Genomic DNA, 19,697 nt, shown 5'->3' with positions numbered 1-19,697 from the left:
CGCGCACGCACACACACCACTTCTCAACTGACATCCCTCACCCTCCCTCTCCCTCTCTCTCCACTCTTCTTCTATTTCCTTTGCCTGTCCCTTTCCCCCTCCCCCCCTCCCCCCCTCCTCCCCTCCTCCCCTCCCCCCCTCCTCCCCTCCCCAGTGTTCAGTGCCCTGTGGGGTGGGCCAGCGGAGCAGGGAGGTGGTGTGTGTTGGTAACCTGGGTGATGTGGAGGCGGACCAGGAGTGTAACCTGGGTCTGAAGCCAGACCACCTGCAGAACTGTGACATGGGCGTCTGCGCTCGCAGCTGGTTCACCTCCCTCTGGAGCCAACGGGTACGTACACGTGTGTGTGTGTGTGTGTGTGTGTGTGTGTGTGTGTGTGTATTCACATGGTGTGTGTGTGTGTGCGTGTGTGTGTGTGTGTGAGTGTATGTGTGAGTGAGTGAGTGAGTGTGTGTGTGTGTGTGTGTGTGTGTGTGTGTGTGTGTGTGTGTGTACACGTTTGCATGGTGTGTGTGAGTGTATGTGTGTGTGTGTGTGCGTGTGCGTGTGCGTGTGTGTGTGTCACGTCGCTGTGTTGTCTCCTCAGTGTTCTGCAGAGTGCGGTGAGGGCAGTCGCACGCGGGCGGCGGTGTGTCTGGTGGATCACGTGACCAGTCTGCCATTGGACGGCTGTGACGGGGAACGACCAGAGGAAGTGACACGGTGTGACGCGGGGCCGTGCCAGCGGCGCCTGGAGTGGTACACAGGACCCTGGGGACAGGTGACACACACAACATGGACATGGATGACACATAACACGCTACTGCGTCTCTACTGTGTCTCTACTGTGTCGCTACTGCGTCTCTACTGTGTCTCTACTGCGTCTCTACTGCGTCTCTACTGCGTCTCTACTGTGTCTCTACTGCGTCTCTACTGTGTCTCTACTGCGTCTCTACTGTGTCTCTACTGCGTCTCTACTGTGTCTCTACTGTGTCTCTACTGTGTCTCTACTGCGTCTCTACTGTGTCTCTACTGCGTCTCTACTGTGTCTCTACTGCGTCTCTACTGTGTCTCTACTGTGTCTCTACTGCGTCTCTACTGCGTCTCTACTGTGTCTCTACTGCGTCTCTACTGTGTCTCTACTGTGTCTCTACTGCGTCTCTACTGTGTCTCTACTGTGTCTCTACTGCGTCTCTACTGTGTTACGACTGGATGTTCAGCCGCATACTGTAAAGTGGGTTTATGTGTGCATGTGTGTGTGTGTGTGTTTTGGGGTGTGTGTGTGTGTGTGTGTGTGTGTGTGTGTGTGTGTGTGTGTGAGTGTGTAAAAGATTAGTAAGAGACATAAGTCTGCACTGTCATTCATACTCTCCAAAATGTACGTCAATGTGTGTGTGTGTTTGTGTATGTGTGTGTGTGTGTGTGCGCGGTCTGTGTGTGCTTGTGTGTGTGTGTGTGTGTGTGTGTGTGTGTGTGTGTGTGTGTGTGTGCGCTGTGTGTGTGTAACTCAGTGTTCGGCAGAATGCAGTAACGGAACCCAGACACGGGCCGTGGCGTGTCTTCTCCATGACGACGATCGCCTGGAGGTTGTCGACCAATCAAACTGCTCTCACCTGTCTCGGCCTATCAGCTCTCAGCCCTGCCAGCTGAAGCTCTGTGGAATGCAGTGGTACGTCACGGACTGGAGCACGGTGAGTATCTCCCCCTCTCTCTCCCCCCTCTCCCTCCCTCCCTGATACCCCTCAGATAGTCCAAACCCCCAGATACCCCCAAATCATCCTATTCCTCTCTGGGAGTCCTGATTCTAACACCTGCCCGGTTATTTCTATACCAAGAATTACCTAATTTACAGTAATTTACCTATATCTTTCCTTTGGGTCAAAATAAGATTGACCATTGATGAATTAACTATTAACCATCATTCCCAAATGTTGATTCCTATTGTTCCTTTTCCCCTGTTAATTCTGTCTCTCTGGCTCCCTCTAGTGCTCGCGCTCCTGCAATGGCGGCTACCGCGTGCGTGAGGTGCGTTGCCTTGCTGACAACGTGGCCCCGAGTGACCTCTGTGACCCCAGTTTGACCCCAGAGAGTCGGGAGGAGTGCAACAGCCAGCCCTGCCTGGCAGAGACCAGTAAGACCTCTGACTGGAGAGATCAGAACATGCTTGTGTACTTTCATTGTTACTTGGTGATGAGCATATTTGGATTCCCTCATACCTGAAACCTACCTATTCTTCTTCTCTCTTTCCTCTCCATCCCTTTATTCATCGCTCTTCATTTTCTCTCTCTCCGCTCCTCCACCGTTTCACTTCTATCCTCTCCACTCTACCTGTCTGTCTGTTCCACCCCTCCTCCCCTCACCCTCTACCCCACCCTCCCTCCCTCCTCCCCTCCCCTCATCCCTCCCCCCTCTCATCCTCTCTCCTTCTCCTCTCCCCTCCTCTCTCCCTCCTCCCCTCCATCCCTCTCCTTCTCTCTCTGCCATCTCCTCCCCTCCCTCCTCCCCTCCCTCCAGACGCGGCGTGTCGTGACCAGTATTATAACTGCGTGGTGGTGGTCCAGGCCCGGCTGTGTGTGTACTCCTACTACAGAACGGCCTGCTGCGTTTCCTGCTCCCGCATGACAGACATACCCTCACACACACTCCTAAAGAACAGACAGACCCTCACACACACTCCTAAAAAACAGACATACCTTCACACACACTCCTAAAAAACAGGCAGACCCTCACACACACTCCAAAAGAACAGACAGACCCTCACACACACTCCGAAAGACCCACCTCCGCAGGTGATGCTCGTTTGGCTGGGAGACTGGTACAGGACATCACCTGTCCTGGGAGACTGGTACAGGACGTCACCTGTCCTGGGAGACTGGTACAGGACGTCACCTGTCCTGGGCAGACTGGTACTCCGGCGGGTCATGCTCTAAAAGACTGCCATGGGGACAGACGGTTAGTGGATGGAGTACCTGGACGGACCAGGGTCTGGGTCAATCCCATTTCATATTCAGTCAATTCACGACGTACACTGAAATTCCAAATTCCAAATTTCCTCTGACTATGCTTTTCAAAGAGGAACATTTTGAATTGGAATTTCAGCTTACTTCCTGAATTGAAATGGAATTGACCCCTGACCCCGACCATCATCTGAATGTCTACAGTCTCTTCCAGGAAACCTGGACAGGCCTTCACCTCAGGGGAGGTAGAAATCGGAGGACGGGCTCATTGTAATGCATGGAATGGAATAAGGAATGGTATGTCCACCGATTTCTACCTTCACCAGCCTCCCCTGCTTCACCTGTACAGAACATACCTCTACCTAAACACACTGCCATCTCACAGATAGCTTCCATTCTCAAAATGTCCTTTCTTAACCAGCAAACATCTTGATTCTCTCTAATCACTCTCTCTCACACACACAAACACACACGCGCGCGCGCGCACACACACACACACACACACACACACACACACACACACGCACACTCCATCAAAACATTTGAATCCATATGTTAGCTATTGTAATACTCCATGTTTAAACCCCAGCTTTATTGTCTCAATCTGGACCTGCTCATGTCATGTGATGTACTTTTTTATATAAAACAATCAAATCAGAGTATTTATTCGAAATAAAGGCCTACAAGCTTCAGGGGGACTCTTGTGACTTTGATTTTTTTGGACTGAAACACTAAAGCTCTCTGTCTGAGAGCCAAGTTAGAGAGGCAAACAATGCCAGAGAATGGTTAGAGGCGACAACGTTGGAGTTCTGTTGGGAGCCAAACTCTTAAGACCACTGCCTGAGAAATACGCAGTCGCCTGTAGAATCTGCTTTTGTTCTAATAACCCAAACACACATAAAAACAAAAATGACGTGTCAAGCATTTTCAATACCGTGAGACTGTGGGAGTGTGAGCTGGCTTATGACAGGACCTCTCCATTGTGATGTCAGAGGTCATTTGCCCCAAAGCTTCATCGCAAATATAGTAAGTCATTCCTCCCGACAACCCAGCGAGACAATTTCTTAAAATCAACGTTTGCAAACAAAACTACTGCGTGAAAGTGAAGAACATTGCTGGTCTAGGAGAGTAGTGGGACTGGATTTTCAGAAGTGAAAAAGTACTGCTTTGGCTTTAGGGAAACGGACCCCTGGTATGAAACAGCTCGTGGCTTGGACGACCAAGACTCATACAACATAAATGGCTTTAGACATACAGTACAATCTAATGTACATTCATGGAATGGCTTTAAGGACCGGTTGAGAACTACTTTATGAATCAATCCACGTTGGAGATCAAGAGAAACCACCGCAAAGTTGTTCATTCGGGATAATAGTTCATCAACTTAGTCATTCACTCAACCATCCAACATCTGAGATCAAAAAGAGACCTGCTCATTAAGTATAAGAGTGTATTATCTTTTAATCTATCCATCCATCCAGCCATCCATCATCAGAGATCAAAAGAGACCAGAGACAGAATTGTTCATTCAGGATAATAATACCTTTGCTTTAATGGGACAGCCAGGCTGACAGCATGTGAAAGGCCATTATTCAATCACAAGAACTTAAAGCACGAAAAGAAAACATAAAAAAAAAAAAAAAAAAAAAAACACAACAACAACAAACTCACATAGCATTCTCTGCTGTCCAAAGAAAAGTCATGGGAGCACAGGGGTGGAGGGGGGGACCAAGAGTCTTTTACATAAACTCTCTCTATCGACAATCTTAAAAACGTTCTCTTTGTACTAGGAGTCTCTCTCTCTCTGGGTCTGGGTCTGTTTATGTGTTGTTGCGAGGCTCCATTGGTAGGTCCATGCCTGAAGGCTGTATAAAGATGCAGGAGGGAAACAGTTGTATGTGAGCTTAGGCCTTTGGCATTGGGGGTCCACAGGGGTGAATCCTCCATCCATTGATATGATCCCTTGGCCACTGTTAACCCCAAAACATTCAAGGCTCTCTCTCTCTCTCTCTCTTTCTTTCAGAATTCTCCGTCAACCTCTCTTCTCTCATTCTTTGTTTTTCTCCTAACTCCGTCCATCTTTCGCTCGCCAAGCTGGGAAAGAACAGTATGGACAGAGATGGCAGCCACACTCGTTTTTGATTGCGATTTGTTTTTCGCTTTCTCCTTGGCATCAGGCATTGAGAGAGCCAGTCCAGAGTTATTGTTTCACAAGACAATAAGGTTTTTGCAACAGGCTTTTGAAAAAACATCTCTTTTTTCCATTGTTCTGGAATCGAACAATCACTTTTACATACGTGTCAGTTTCAAAAAAATGCCAAGTAACAACATCATCCACAAAACATCAACGTAAACGACAAAATATAATATCTTATTTTTTTCACTCCCCATCTGATTTGTTTAGCTTATCAAATGAAAGCAATGATCTGTTGTTGTTTTTTTTAAGCATCGTACCAACATTCATCAATTTTCAATACTGTTGAAGTTTTACAAAGACATAAATATAATAGGATACAATACAGTATACTGTATAAAATACAAAAAAAAATTGATATACTTCTTTAAAATGATAATCACCAGAGGAGAACCCAGAAAAACTGATCCTTGACGCTAGGCAAAAACACTAGTACTCTTACACCCCTGAGGTCAAATGATAATGGTCTAGTCTGAAATGACACACTATTCCCTATATCGAGGTCTAGTCTGAAATGACACCCTATTCCCTATATTGAGGTCTAGTCTGAAATGACACCCTATTCCCTATGTAGTGCACTACATTTGAGCCACATTGGGCTCTGGTTAAAGGTAGTGTGCTATCTGGGGAGAAGGGGTGCCATTTGAGAAGCAGCCAATGAGTATTACTGTATGTGAGTACGCCAGTTTGGGTCAAATTGCTTGATCGGCCGGACTGCATGACATCACGCTACGGAAAGCTTGAAGGCACAATTATCTGAGGCAGCGTGAACCTCAAGTCTAAACGACAACGCACAGGTTGTGGCGTCTGAAGAGTAAAAAAAACAAAAAGGAGAGGAAGGAGGGGGGGAAAGACAAGAAGAAACAAAGCAGAGGGAAGATAAGGTTTGGGTCTGAGGACGACGAGGCAGTGAATCAGGAAGTTTAAGGCCAATTTTCGCGTGTTCCTCCAACCAGGACGCTCAAACAGTTAAGATGATGCAAGACCTGACCAATCACACAGGTTTATGATACGATAGCAGAGTTTTAAATATCATCACAACCTCTGTGTCTTCATTTCATGGTCAAGCCCACTATATAGACATTTCTCATCAAGGTTAAGTCAATTATATTAAAACAAGGCTTTTTTGTTGTTCTGTCAATGGTTGTTACTATGCACAATATATATATATAAATGTATGTTACAAGAATAGACACAGACTTTAGTCTATATTATCTTAGTCAGGAGTACATCCAAGCATTCAGGGTGAGGGCTTTGGCTTTGTAAGGTTAGTCTACATATGCTCAAATATGAAACACACATATAAAACGCACCATAGAAAAAAAAAGCACAATTAACACAGAAAAAAAAGGAAAACCAGAACTGGACTTAACGGATCACATCTCAGACTCATATCACGTACAACCATTTTGTGACCAGTTCCACGTCCTCCCACCCACATCTCCACTGTGTGATACCGACCAAAAAGAAAAAGGATTGGTCGTGGCAGGAAACAGGAAACACGACAGGGACAATGGAGGGGGGGGGGGGTCAAGGGTTAAAGTTCAAGTTTGTCATTCCTCATGTGCAAGACAAGTCAATATAAAAATGCTACAACTCGTACACCGTTCGGGTTCAGGACAGGTCAACATCCCCCCCCCCCCCCCCCCCCCCGGAGAGATTTTACTAAATAAAAAAGGGGCTTGAAAATTGGCAGGACAACTCAATGAATCAATGCAATTTTCCTCTCTTGCCTTCTTTCTCTGTCACTCCCTCCGTCCGTCTATCCGTCCGAAAGAAGAGCAACTCAGGGAGCCTGTTCCACTGCGTACACACCACATTTCTTCTCTCCATCCCTCCTTCCTTCCTCTCTCTCTCGGGAAAGTCATCCCCCTCTCCCCCCGCTCCTCCGGCGGCGTTCATTTGTTAATCCACGACCGTTCTACCGTTCCTCATTTAGTTCAGGTTGGCTATTTTCTTCCCCATCCATCCATCCATCACTCGCTGTCCGTCTCCAGGTCAGAGTCGGACCACTGCACTGGGGTCAGTTTGCCCCTGCGCTGGGCGTACTCTATGACGGCCGTGTAACAGAAGTAATACTGATCCCAGGTCTGTATGCTGAAGGCTCGCTGCGTACGCATCCGCCTCACCGTCTGGCACACGTCCACCGTCCCGATATCCTCCAGCCTGGACAGACAGATGTCCAGAGTACAGAACGTACCTACGGGAGGGAGGGAGGGAGGGAGAGGGAGGGAGGGAGGGAGAGAGAGGGAGGGAGGGAGGGAGAGAGAGAGGGAGGGGAGGGACAGAGGGAGGATGAAATTATTACCCTTTCTGTTATGGAACTTTAATTGCCCTTATATTTGCATTCAGGGCGACGAAATCTGCATTATTTGCCATAAAAGGACAGTTTCTCTCTATATACTGGTGAAGTGGAATGTCACTTGCTGTTTTGGAGACACACAATCAAGCATGTAGCACTGTGATGAAACAACACTGACATGAACATTATGATATTTAGCTTCCAAATACGATCACACTCCACAAGCTAGTTAAATATATAGACTCATTTCTTATGGCAAATCCAATACTAGCTTTACTTTGTTTGTCTCCAGACAGCTTGTTGATATTTTAGTTGTTTTCATGGTTATGATGCAGTCACTTAACCAGTGTATACCTATCATAATCAACATCTATATCGTCCTAGACATGGTAATAAACATGGTAGTAGATTGATAATAGACCAGTAATAAACATGATAATTAACGTGTGTGTGTGTGTCTACCTGTGCGTCCGATGCCTGCGCTGCAGTGTACCACCACCGGGGGGCCTCCTGGCGGTCCCGCCCACGCCGTCCCCAGGCTCCTGACTGCCGCCGCCTGCCTCTGCTGGACCTGCTCACGGAAGTCCAACATGGCCGTCGCACACTTTGGCACGCCGAAGTCCGGCCAGCTCACGTACAGGTAGTGAGACACCTCCCGTCTCTCGCCAGTCTGAGAGGGAGGAGGGGGGAGGAGAGGAGGAGAAATTAATGTTACTGTTTTGGTTCGGAAGGGAGGATGGAGTGAGAGGGAAAGAGAAAGAGAGAGAAATACTGAATGAATTCTTTATTCTTTTATTTTTTTATGAAAAGTGTGTGTGTGTGTGTGTGTGTTCACCTGACTGTTGTAGAGCTCCAGGTGTGAGAGCTTGAAGTCCTGGAACACCTGGATGTGTGTGTTTCTGACCAGGAAGTAGCCGTGCTGCTCTGTTCTCCCCTCGTCCAGCGGCCAGTACTGACCACACTTCACACGCCCTCGCTCTACCACCCTGGAACACACACACACACACACACACAGTTAGACATAGACACAGTGAGACACAGAAACACACACACACACACACACAGACACACACACAGACACAGACACAGACACAGTGAGACACAGTAACACACACACACACACACACAAACACAGTTAGACACAGACACAGTAACACACACACAAACACAGTTAGACAAAGAGACACAGTGAGACACAGTGAGACACAGTGAGACACAGTGAGACACAGTGAGACACACACACACACACACACACACACACACACACACACACACACACACACACACACACACACACACACACACACACACACACACACACACACACACACACACACACACACACACACACACACACACTTCAAATACATTTTCAACAATCTCACCTTGTAGTCATGACGATGACCAGCACCATCTGCTCCCACACCATGCGCCAGAAGTCACCAAAGGTTTTTGGCAAAGGACCTGAGGACCACAGAACAACCACAACCCTACACGGTCAACTTGAGGTCAGACCACACTGAACAACCACAACCCTATATGGTCAAACTACACAATAAGTGTGATTGGCGGGGTTCAAACCCCGGTCTCCCAAGTGGAAGACACAAGCGTCTACCATTATGCCAAGACAACATCCTCAAGGTCTCGGGGGGACACTTGAGTTTCTGTGTCTCAGGCAGGGCTACCTCATCACGAGAGCGTGATTCCAAACCACCCTCTCTGCTACATAAGCAGCAGGAGAGGCTGGTGGAGGCAGAAATCTGAGGACGGGCTCATTGTAATGCATGAAACAGAACCATTCCTCATTCCATTCATTACCATGAGCCCGTCCCTGGTAAGCAGGGTGTGTGAGTGTGTGTCAGCAGGCCAGCTCACCCTGAGTAGCGATGTAGACGCTGCTCCTCTTGTACCCGTCCATAAAGCTGGCGTTGATGTAGTCAGAAGTCTGGAACACAAGGCATAGGATTAAGTGGGATGCTTGGGACGGCCTGCCTCTGACGTAAATGCTAAGTGGGATGCTTGGGACGGCCTGCCTCTGACGTAAATGCTAAGTGGGATGCTTGGGACGGCCTGGCTCTGACGTCACACCATTGAAGTTTAGATTTAAAACGGTTAGGATTAAGTTCAGGTCAGGGTTATGGTTAGGGTTAGGGTTTCGGGTAGAGGATCCCACTTGGCATCTACTTAGAAATGTACAATGTTCTGCTGCCATCTAGGGGCATGTTTGGGGTACAAATCAATATTTTTTTTGATCGATCAAATATCAAATCTGTGAGCTGTTCATTACCTCATCCTCGTCATCGCAGAGCTGGCAGAGTCTGACTCGTGATTGGTCCAGACAGAGGACGTCACTGTACCTGTTCTTAATCTGATTGGAGAGCTTCCTACAGAGAGAGAGAGGGGGGGAGGGAGGGAGGGAGGAAGGGAGAAAGAGACATAATTGAATTGAACAGCTACATGTAACAAGGCAACTGAAGAGAGAGAGAGAGAGCGAGAGAGAGAGAGAGAGCGAGAGAGAGCGAGAGAGAGAGAGAGAGAGAGAGAGAGAGAGAGAGGGATAAGTGGATCCTTCTCTCTCTTACATGGTGTTGTCTGAAACCGACAGACAGAAAGGAACAGATGGAGAGAACGAGAGTTAGATACAGAAAAAGTGAGTGAGTAGAGAGGGAGGGAGAGAGAGGGAGAGAGAGCGAGAGAATGTGTGTTGTTTCTGAGTGGTAAAGCAAGACAGTCTGATGTTTGGGTGTGTGTCTGAGTGATGAGTGACAGACTCACTTACTTGGAGTAGTCGAATACAGAGAGAATGAAAGACAAGACAGAGTAGTGACAGACTCTTACTTGGAGTAGTCGAAGACTGACTGACAGAAAGAGAGAGTGATTGACAGACTCTTACTTGGAGTAGTCGAAGCTGCCGGCGGGCGGCTCCTTCCGGATTTCTTCGTACTCCTGGTAGATGCCCTTCTTCTTCCTACTCTTCACGTGCTCCACCAGCTCGTGCACCGTCATCCCCCCGCGCTCAGGCATGTGCACGGACGCCTCGCTGGGGTCCTCGTCCTGGTCCTCAGCCCCCCACGAAGAGGAGAGGGGCGGGCACTGGGAGGATGGGTGGGGGGGTCGGGGCAAAGACTTCTGGGGCAGCGGAGGCACCCCGTCCTCCCCGTCCTCCCCATCCTCCCCGTCCTCCTCCTCCTCTTCCTCCTCCCTCTCCACCTCCTCCACCTCTTCCTCCTCGTTTTCCGCTCGGTTGGCGGAGTTTACCGACGTGTCAACCATCATAGCTGCTCCCCCTTTCTGGTGCAGGGGGGTGTCGGGGGGCGTTTCTGACTGGGGAGGGGGCTGCCGGCCGCGTCCGTTTACATTAGCGTTGGGGCTGGCACCACTGACAACCCCTGACGCTCCCCCCCCGCTCACAGCCGACCCGTTCCAGTGTTGGTGGTTCCCATGCGGCCGGTTTGAACCAGAATGGGGGCTGTGCTGGTTCTGAGTCCTGTCCCCACCACTGCAGCGATTGTGTGGGTTAGCATTGCTATCATCGTAGCAGTTGGAGTTAGCCGTGGCTAACTCGGATGCTAACGCTATGGGTGGGTTTGAATTGGAGCCTATGGCGGTCTGTGTAGCGGTTAGCGTAGCAGCCGTGCCAGCGTTGTTGGGCTCCAGGCTGTAGGAGCGCAGCAGGCTGCCCACGCAGTCGTGCGTGTCGTCAGTGTGTGTGTCGCCCAGGGAGCTGTGTGTGTGGGTGTTGACGCAGGACTGGATCCAGGCGACGTGGCTGTACTGGGACGTGCCGCCCAGGTGTTCAGGGAGAGAGGAGACTGGGATGTGATTGGCCAGCTCGTGGGCTTTCACTGTGCACACCTGAGAGAGAGAGAGAGAGAGAGATTATCTCACAAACACACACATGCACAGTATGGTATTACACACACACAAACAGTATGGTATCACACACACCCGTTCTCTCAGCTTCTCGCGGACGAAGAGTCGCAGGACGGCGAAGGGAGCTCGGAACCAGAGAGGCGACGACACGATGAACACACACTTCAGACGAGCAGGGAACGCCCCCTAAGAGAAACACACACACACACACACGTCACTGACTGTCAACAATCTAAGGCTGAGAGAGAGAGAGGGAGGGAGAGAGAGAGAGGGAGAGGGAGAGGGAGAGAGGGAGAGGGGGAGAGAGAGAGAGAGAGAGAATCTTACCTTGAGCAGGTTGAGGATCTTGACACACAGCTCGTAGTCAAAGTTTCCATAGCTGGAGTTGGTCATGTCATAGATGAATATGAGCCCATCCCTCTGAGTCTGAACACTGGGAGGGGAGAGAGAGAGAGAGAGGTTACTGTATACTGAAGAGAGGAGGGGGGAGAAAGAACGAGGGAGGGATTTGATCAAGATTGGAGAGCGAGAGAGAGAGAGAGAGACGAAGAGGGAGAGCAGAGAGAAAATGAGAGAGCGGGGGAGAAAGAGAGAGATGCAGACGAAAGTAGACGGAGGGAGAACAGAAAGGGATCCTGAGAAGAGATGAAGAGAAAGGAAGAGTGAGGAGAGCAGAGGAACGTGAAGGAGGGTGATCATGTGACCATGGCATCTCTTACTTTTCTATAGCTTTGTCCAACTGATAGATGATAGCCTGCAGCACGGCCTTGTGGGTAGTGACGTCAGGGCGGTGTAGCCGAGCGGTGAAGAGAGCCAGAGCAGCGCCCTTAGCATCACGGCCAGGCTGGAACACACACACACATATATTTAAACATCCCACGCAACACATAAACACACACATACACACACGCGCACACACACATACACACTCACTCACCAGGACGGTGAATTTGCCGCTCAGCAGCTCAGAGCGCAGTGGCTCCTCGTCAGGGTTGATGTTGAAGATGCCTTCTTTGATTCGCGTGAACTGATTGGACAGGACAACAGAAGTGAGAGTGAGGTCAGGTCACGGGAGACTCCCATGCTGGGACGGTAGACCCCACACAGAGCAGTGTCACAGGTATATAGTGTATATATGTACAAGCTGAATTCTTATCAAACACTTGTGGAAGTATGACTCAACATAAGGTTTGGCAGTAAATCTGATTGTGCTTGGGTGACAGACAGAGACAGACAGACAGACAGACAGACAGAGAGACAGAGAGACAGACAGAAAAATAGTGTGGGGTTTGTCTAGGAGCACTGGAGACAGAGAGAGGGAGAGAAACAAACAGAGAGAAAAAAGGCAGGCAGAGAGAGATAGATAGATGGATAGAGACAGGCAGGGAAAAATACAGTGAGACTCAGACATAGAAAAACACACACAGACAGACAGACACAGACACGTCTGGACTGGGAGTGCTGTTCCACCTTGTAAGCCTGGAAGAGGTCGATGGCTCTGGAGACGTCAAACTTGCGGGCCATGAGGAACTTGACAGCTGTGATCTGGGAGACCAGCGCAGCGCTGTGAGGCTGCTCCCTGCTCCGCACCTCACTCAGAAACTCCTCTACCGCCTGGGACAGGGAGGGAGGAAGGGGTGTGTGTGTGTGGTAGGGGCGGGGGGGGGGGGGGGGGCGTAGGGATACAGGTACTGATTTATTAGAATATGGAAAATGCATAGAGGCGATTCACATCAGACCAAAAAGCATCAAAACACACCCACATTGGAGAATGGGTGAATCATTCACAATGCAACTCACTCACTCACGCACGCACGCACGCATACTCTTGGTCCTTTACCAAAGAAGACTGCTTTTGGCAGTACAGCAGCTGTCAGTCAACAAGCGGTAGGACAATGTAGGACAGCACTGGACCACTAAGGAACTGCACTCAGCCGTAACCCCACAACCTGTCGTTGACACTTCTGACTCATGGTCTCAGAGTGTGGTGGAGTGGCTGTGTACTGTAACTAGAAACCCTGACCACAAAGCACCCAGAAGGGAAACTGCTTGGTTAAATCAATTGTATTAATGTGTCTTGGAGGGGGAGTGAAAGTCAGACTGTGTAAGAGTGTGTAAATGGTGCTTTGAAGGAGGCTGATTGGGGAGGGAACATTACACATACACGAGTTCTGAACGTGTGTATGTGTGTGTCACTGGATCTGCCTGTCCAATGTCTATCTATGGATATTCTATGTGCTTTCAACTTAATCATGGCACAAATACATATTCAACTACTGAGGTTCCTTGAAGCAGCCTAATACATACTCAGCTTGGCCTCTCGCTCGCTTGCTTCACTGGTTGCTGCTATAGCACCGAAATGTGACTCCAATTACCATTTCATGTGAAACGGTAACGGGAGTCATAGGACTAGTTGCTGTCAGCTACCGGTGTTGGACAGCCAAGCTTGGGTGTAAGCTCGTTTGCATTACAAACAGGCGTTAGCGCTCCAAAAATCCTATCTGCCCAGGCAGGGCTTTAAACGAACAGCAGAAGAGGCTAATCAAATGCGTAGGTCGCAATATTATCGGTGAATCTAGCCATCTGAACTGTAACGTTATTTATTCGATGACAAGCCCGTAGCCCGACAAGAGCCAGCTGACTGGCTGTTGATGACAACAACAATGCTCAGAACTGGGGGGCAATTCTATGAACTGACGTCCATCGTAAACTTGATAGTTGGCTAGCTAGCTAGTTAGCATCGCAGCTTGCTAAGTAGTATGCTAGGAAGGCCGATAACGAGCGAGCAACCACATTTACAAGAAGCAGCCGTTTCAAACACACAACCAAAACCCACAGGCTTGTTTTCCTGTCGAAATTATTTCGCCGTTTCTAGCTTGCTTACATGTTCAGACTCTTGACAGATTGGCTAACTAGCTAGCTACATGTGGTACGCTACAGTGGCTAGCTACGCCAGCTTGCAAGCCAGAGACACTGTCTGAACAGCTGCGATGAACAACGACCTGGAGCTGTCACAGTGTCAACATGAAGATTGTTCTCAACCGCTAAAAACCAGCTGGCTCTCAGTTCCGCTCACGTTATTGACACGAAAATACTACCAGCAAGGTGCTTGCTACCTAGTTAGCGTAGCCAATGGCTAGCCTCAGCCTATCCTTTTGGGTAAACATGCTAGCCTAGCTGCTGTCACACGGGTCGGGACTCAGCCGAGGTAGCGAAAGGGCCACGGCATTTCCGAAACAGTATGTTCCCCAAGGACAACAATGATACATGTAATATAATCATAACCATAAAATGTGCGTATTAAACAGCGAAAGGGGGCAAGAAATACACACATCCACGGTGATGGAGAAGCGTGTTCAAAACCGTAAACCGAGCCTTACCAGCTCTTCTTGAATCGTCAGGGCTTCCGCCATCTTGAAGCCTCGGCAACGTCGCAACGGGCGCGCCCACTACCCGCTCGCTCACGCAGTCTACGGGAGAGTGTGGCAAGACTATGGGTCGCCGAAGGGCCCATATGCTGTAAAAGCAAAAGTTCTACAACACATTTGGCATGCACAACAGAGCCTATCCAACGGGTTGTGCACTTTTTTTTTTTATTGGCACATTAAAAACAAAAGTCCTGATGGTGCAACAATGATTTATGTAGTCTGTCTGAGACACACTGTAGGCCGCATTGGCAAGGGCTGGGACCAGTGTTCCCTGAGAAAGAGACTTGGGCACAGATCAATCTTCATTTACTAAAGCTGCATCCAGCTCACAGCCGTCGAATGGGTATGGGACCAGGGCCAGATAATCACTTTAAAGGCCCCTATTTTAATCAGATGAGTTATGAGTGATTGAGTGTGTGTGTGTGTCTGTGTGTGTTTGTGTGTTCCTCATGCAGAACACACATCCACAGAGGTGACACTGCAGTTGATAGCTGGTGTAGTTTGTTAATCCAAGTCAGCTGGATGGACAATTTACATACATAGTATACCCAAGATACACTATTACATGCATTAAGCCGACTGGGGAATAGCAAATAATAGCACATAATTAATTATGAATGAATATTATTATGAGTGTGTGTGTATGTGTGTGTGTGAAAGTGTTTCTGTGTGTTTGGCTGTTGTGTATCCACAGTGGGAACAAACTCATTCAGTATAGGAATTCCTGATGTGTTTTTATTGCCCAGTAAGTTACCGTCTGTAATTGACATCCTAAATCACTTCAGTGCAACTCTATAAAGGAGTCAAAAGTAGTCAGCTGTGATGGTGGTGTGGGATATACTGTAGAGTAGGACTCAACAACTTCATTTCTCCTCACATCGTAACAAGGAACCCCTGCCGTGACATGGTAGTACAGTAGAACAGAAATTCAGAATTCAGAAAACCCAAAACAATAGAGGAGAATAGAAGTGAATCGATTAGGTAGAGAGAAGAGATGGTTGTTGGTTGTTGAGTGTATTTCGGTGAGACTTGGTGGTGTGTGAGGCAGGGGTGATGATGGCGTCCCGTGAGGGCACACACCCCAGTGTCGTCACCCGGAGGAGGGGGAAGATCACAGCTCTACCCCTCTACCACTCTGGACATCTACAGGTGCAGCATGTGGGAGCAAAGGTAACCTTGTGTGTGTGTGTGTGTGTGTGTGGCACAATTGGCATGAGTTGGCATAAGTTGCCCAGTGATGAATCCTTAGGAAACAAACCATTTTACCATATATTCTAAGTAACTATGAAGTAGATAGAGTGTAACTGCTATAACTTGTAAGATCATGACTGTAAGTCGACATTGTAAATGTACACTATTATCTGAACAACGCCATTCATCACACTGCATGGCGTTCAGGGTGATAACACACACAGTTCTCCTCATCTTCCCTTGACATCCCTCAGGCTTTCACAGGGTATTTTGGAGAGCTTCGAGGGTCCACCATTTTCCTCTACACAGACGAACAGAATGACACGGTAAGAAAGAGCAGAAGCATATCTGTTCTATCTGAACACATAAGAAGATGCAGTTATCCAAAGTGGCTTTTAGGACACATTTGTATTTATTTATTTAGCAGTTTAATGGCAGCGACAGTACACAATAATCAACATATCAGTTTACACATCAAGTGCGTCAGAGTTAGCTAGAGAGCTAATTTATATCCTAGTACATAACATTACATGACATCAGTAATGACGATACAGTATTGGTCAGTGGAGGTAGAAATCGGAGGACGGGCTCATTGTAATGCATGTAATGGAATGAGGAATGGATGAAACACACGTTTGATACTGTTCCTCATTCCATTCCATGCATCACAATGAGCCCATCCTCCAATTTCTGCCTCCACTGATGTGTCTCTTATCTGAAGTCTCCTACTTCCTCTTTGTCCCGTGGCCCACTCTAAATCTACTGATAAGTGCTCTCTCTCTCTCTCTGTCCCTCTGTTTCTCTCTCTCACCTATGTATTCTATCGATCTTTCCATTGTCGCTATCCCCATCTCCAACCTTCTCTCCCTCTTCCCCCACGTTCTACCCATCTCTAACTATTCCTCTCTCTCTCTCACTCTCTCTCTCTCTCTCTCTCTAGTATTCCCAGAGTCTGGAGCTGCAGGGTCTCAGGGGGGTAGAGTTGGACCAATCCTGTTCCAGACGAGGTCTATGTATCTACATCCTCACTCTCCCTAACCAGACAGTCTGTGTCCAGGTAAGAGAGAGAGGTCTCCAGGTATGGTTCATACTGTATAAAGTGTGGGCTGAGATTAGTCTCTGGGTAGGTGACAGGTTATAATCTACTACACTAGTCTCCTGTGGAAGATCACTAGTCTGTCATCTGTTTTTGGGTAGGTGGACGGTCTGGATGCAGGAGAGGAGTGGAGTTGCTTCATCTTGACGGTGGCTATGGTGAGTGGTACACACACACAGACAGACACAGACACAGACACAGACACAACACAGACACACACACACACAGTGATGTGGACACAACTTGAAGCTGCTGACTCTCTCCACTGCAGCCCCCCCCACCCAACCCCCTCCTGAAGTCTACGATCAGCTCCTTAATTTTGTTGATGTTGAGGGAGAGATTGTTAGCCTGGCACCAGTCTGCCAGGACTCTTACCTCCCTGTAGGCTGACTCATTGTTGTTCAAACTTGATGATGGAGTTGGAGCTGTGCACGGCCACACAGTCGAGAGTGAACAGGGAGTACAGCAGGGGACTGAGCACACAGTCCTGGGGGGCTCCCCTGTGTTGAGGGTCAGAGTGGAGGAGGAGATGCTGCCTACCCTCACCACCTGGGGTCTGCCCGTCAGGAAGTGCAGGATCCAGTTACACAGGGAGGTGTTAAGACTCCCTGAGCTTGGTGACGAGTCAATGAAGAGCATTCTCACGTCGGTATCTTTCTTGTCCAGGTGGGATAAGGCAGTGTGCAGGGTGAAAGCAATGGCGTCATCTGTGGATCTGTTGGAACGGTATGCACGTTTAAGTGGGTCAAAGTGTGGCAAAGCACTTCATGATCAATGTGAGTGCAACAGGGTGATAGTCATTAAGGCAGGTGACCTCAGTCTTTTTGGGAACTGGAACGATTGGAGTCACCTTAAAACAGGTGGGGATTACAGACTGGGACAGGGAGAGGTTCAATATGTCTGTGAACATCTGCCAGCTGGTCAGCGCATGCCCTGAGGACACGGCCCGGAATGCGAGTCCACACCACATTACCTCTCACATCAGTGTCCCTGTATTGTGATTCAACCTTGTCCCTGTATTGCCTTTTGGCATCTCTGATAGCTTTCCGTAATTCCTATCTGGATACCTTGATTTCACATGCAAACTTTATTCATAAACCACATTTCATACAAGCTCTCAAGAACTCAATTATCAGTAACATGTCGACAGACTCCTGTATACCTCGTCAGCCACCAGTAATAATGACATGATGACCTGAATACCATTCACTTACCAGCTGCAGATTCCCTCCCAGTTGCAACTACTTCCGGGTCAGAGGTTACGGCTGGAGGAAGTCCTGGATCAGGAGCGTCGGAGAACCAGCCATCCCATAATGCCAGCCCTCTCAGATGACGCCCCCAGACCCCGTCTACACACGTCTCCTAGCAACCCGGAACTCCCCATGCCACCGTGAGTGACACACCTGGGGAGCATCTCCATCGTCTAGGGTGGCTTCCTCTCCTTGTTTCCTCTCCTCATTTCCTCTGGCACAGTGACATTCACCCTGTCTTCACAGGGGAAAGCTAATTCCTGCTGGACAGGCCTCCATTTTGCTTATCATTCTTACCTGTTTTCAGATAAGGAGATAAGGAGATAAGGAGGTAAGGTGTTACGGTAAGGAGGCGAGGCAAGGGAGCCACTTTAGGGTAATGAGATGCACCCTCTGTCTGTTTGTGGTTGTCCTCTCCTGCAGGTGCTTCTACCCTGTGTCCCGTCAGGAGGCGGAGCATATGTTGATCGACAGTCCAGAGTACGGTGACATCATCTTGCGCCCGTCAACTGAGAGCAACAGCTATGCCCTCACTGTGAAACACACAGGCTCCAGGTAAGGGATACGAGGATGTCCACACACACACACACACACACACACACACACACACACACACACACACACGTTCTCCTGCTGTTGTTTCAGTGGTGGTCCAGTTCTGAGGCACTACAAAGTGAGAGCGGGAGGCTCAGCAGGCTTCATCGTTGATCTGAAGACACCAGTAAGTCTGCACACTCGCTATGCAGCTCAACACACGTCTGAATTACGTACAGTATAGTACAGGGGGGGCTGGTGGAGGTAGGAATCTGAGGATGGGCTCATTGTAATGCATGGAATGGAAAGAGGAATGGTATCAAACACGTGGGGTACAGAAACTGCCTAGATGGTTGGGGCGAGGGGGTTATTTCTGGACTGGGCCTAATTACTTCCTGTTTCCCTGGGTCAGGTGACCAGTCCTAGTCTCACGGATATTGTGCATCACTTCCTGTCTCGGGCAAGGCAGTCCCTACGACCTTATCTCCGGACCTACAAACCGACAACACTCACCTGTACCTACGGTATGACACACACTTAGGTGAGCAACACACACATGGGAGGCTGGTGGAGGTCGAAAAAGGAGGACGGGCTCATTGTAATGCACGGAATCACACCCATTCCGTGTATTACAATGAACCCGTCCTCCGATTTCTACCTCCGCCAGCCTCCGCAGGTAACACGCATCACTCTACTATGACACACACTGTCCTTTTTCACTCCTCTTCATAATACTTGCCTATGCCCCTACAGGACAACCAATCAGGATGGAGAGAGAGTGGGGTTGACTCAACAATGCACCAATGACAACTGACCATCCTGATTGATAAGCCACTGGCTCACTTTCTGTTTTTCTTATTTTAGGATTAAATCCAAATAAATACAGTTCAACCTA

The 19,697-nt window shown here is 48.7% G+C and overlaps 2 protein-coding genes across 2 annotated transcripts; one reads left to right on the top strand and one right to left on the bottom strand.

Annotated features, from left to right (window-relative positions):
* Positions 1 to 4,460: 4,460 nt before the first annotated feature.
* Positions 4,461 to 14,740, bottom strand: ptpn9b (protein tyrosine phosphatase non-receptor type 9b). The gene is made up of 13 exons (XM_083693277.1): positions 14,684 to 14,740; positions 12,774 to 12,917; positions 12,241 to 12,330; positions 12,023 to 12,147; positions 11,631 to 11,736; positions 11,379 to 11,489; positions 10,324 to 11,285; positions 9,718 to 9,814; positions 9,306 to 9,375; positions 8,816 to 8,894; positions 8,266 to 8,416; positions 7,893 to 8,100; positions 4,461 to 7,328 (listed from the first exon to the last, which is right to left on the bottom strand). The coding sequence occupies exons 1-13, from the start codon at positions 14,714 to 14,716 to the stop codon at positions 7,105 to 7,107; spliced, it is 2,400 nt and encodes a 799-aa protein (XP_083549403.1). The 5' UTR covers positions 14,717 to 14,740; the 3' UTR covers positions 4,461 to 7,104.
* A 1,047-nt stretch (positions 14,741 to 15,787) lies between these two features.
* Positions 15,788 to 19,616, top strand: LOC310821003 (signal-transducing adaptor protein 1-like; the record flags this gene model as incomplete). The annotated part of the gene is made up of 9 exons (XM_083692847.1): positions 15,788 to 15,901; positions 16,177 to 16,248; positions 16,863 to 16,979; positions 17,120 to 17,176; positions 18,236 to 18,408; positions 18,692 to 18,823; positions 18,914 to 18,989; positions 19,215 to 19,326; positions 19,556 to 19,616. 9 exons carry the CDS (start codon positions 15,788 to 15,790, stop codon positions 19,588 to 19,590), a joined length of 888 nt encoding a protein of 295 aa, XP_083548973.1. The 3' UTR covers positions 19,591 to 19,616.
* Between the last annotated feature and the right edge of the window lie 81 nt (positions 19,617 to 19,697).

The sequence above is a fragment of the Argentina silus genome (genome assembly GCF_951799395.1).
Source record: "Argentina silus genome assembly, chromosome: 21".
Lineage (NCBI taxonomy): Eukaryota > Metazoa > Chordata > Actinopteri > Argentiniformes > Argentinidae > Argentina > Argentina silus.
The sequence above is the reverse complement of the archived record's forward strand: the minus strand, read 5'-3'. Positions and strand labels throughout refer to the sequence as shown.

Coding starts and splice junctions, on each gene's coding strand:
- ptpn9b (XM_083693277.1), bottom strand. CDS start 14,716: ATGGCGGAAGCCCTGACGATTCAAGAAGAGCTG. Junction 9,815..10,323: donor GGCAGCTTCGACTACTCCAA/GTAAGAGTCTGT, acceptor CTCTCTCTGTAG/GAAGCTCTCCAATCAGATTA. Junction 7,329..7,892: donor CGCAGGCATCGGACGCACAG/GTAGACACACAC, acceptor TCCCTCCCGTAG/GTACGTTCTGTACTCTGGAC.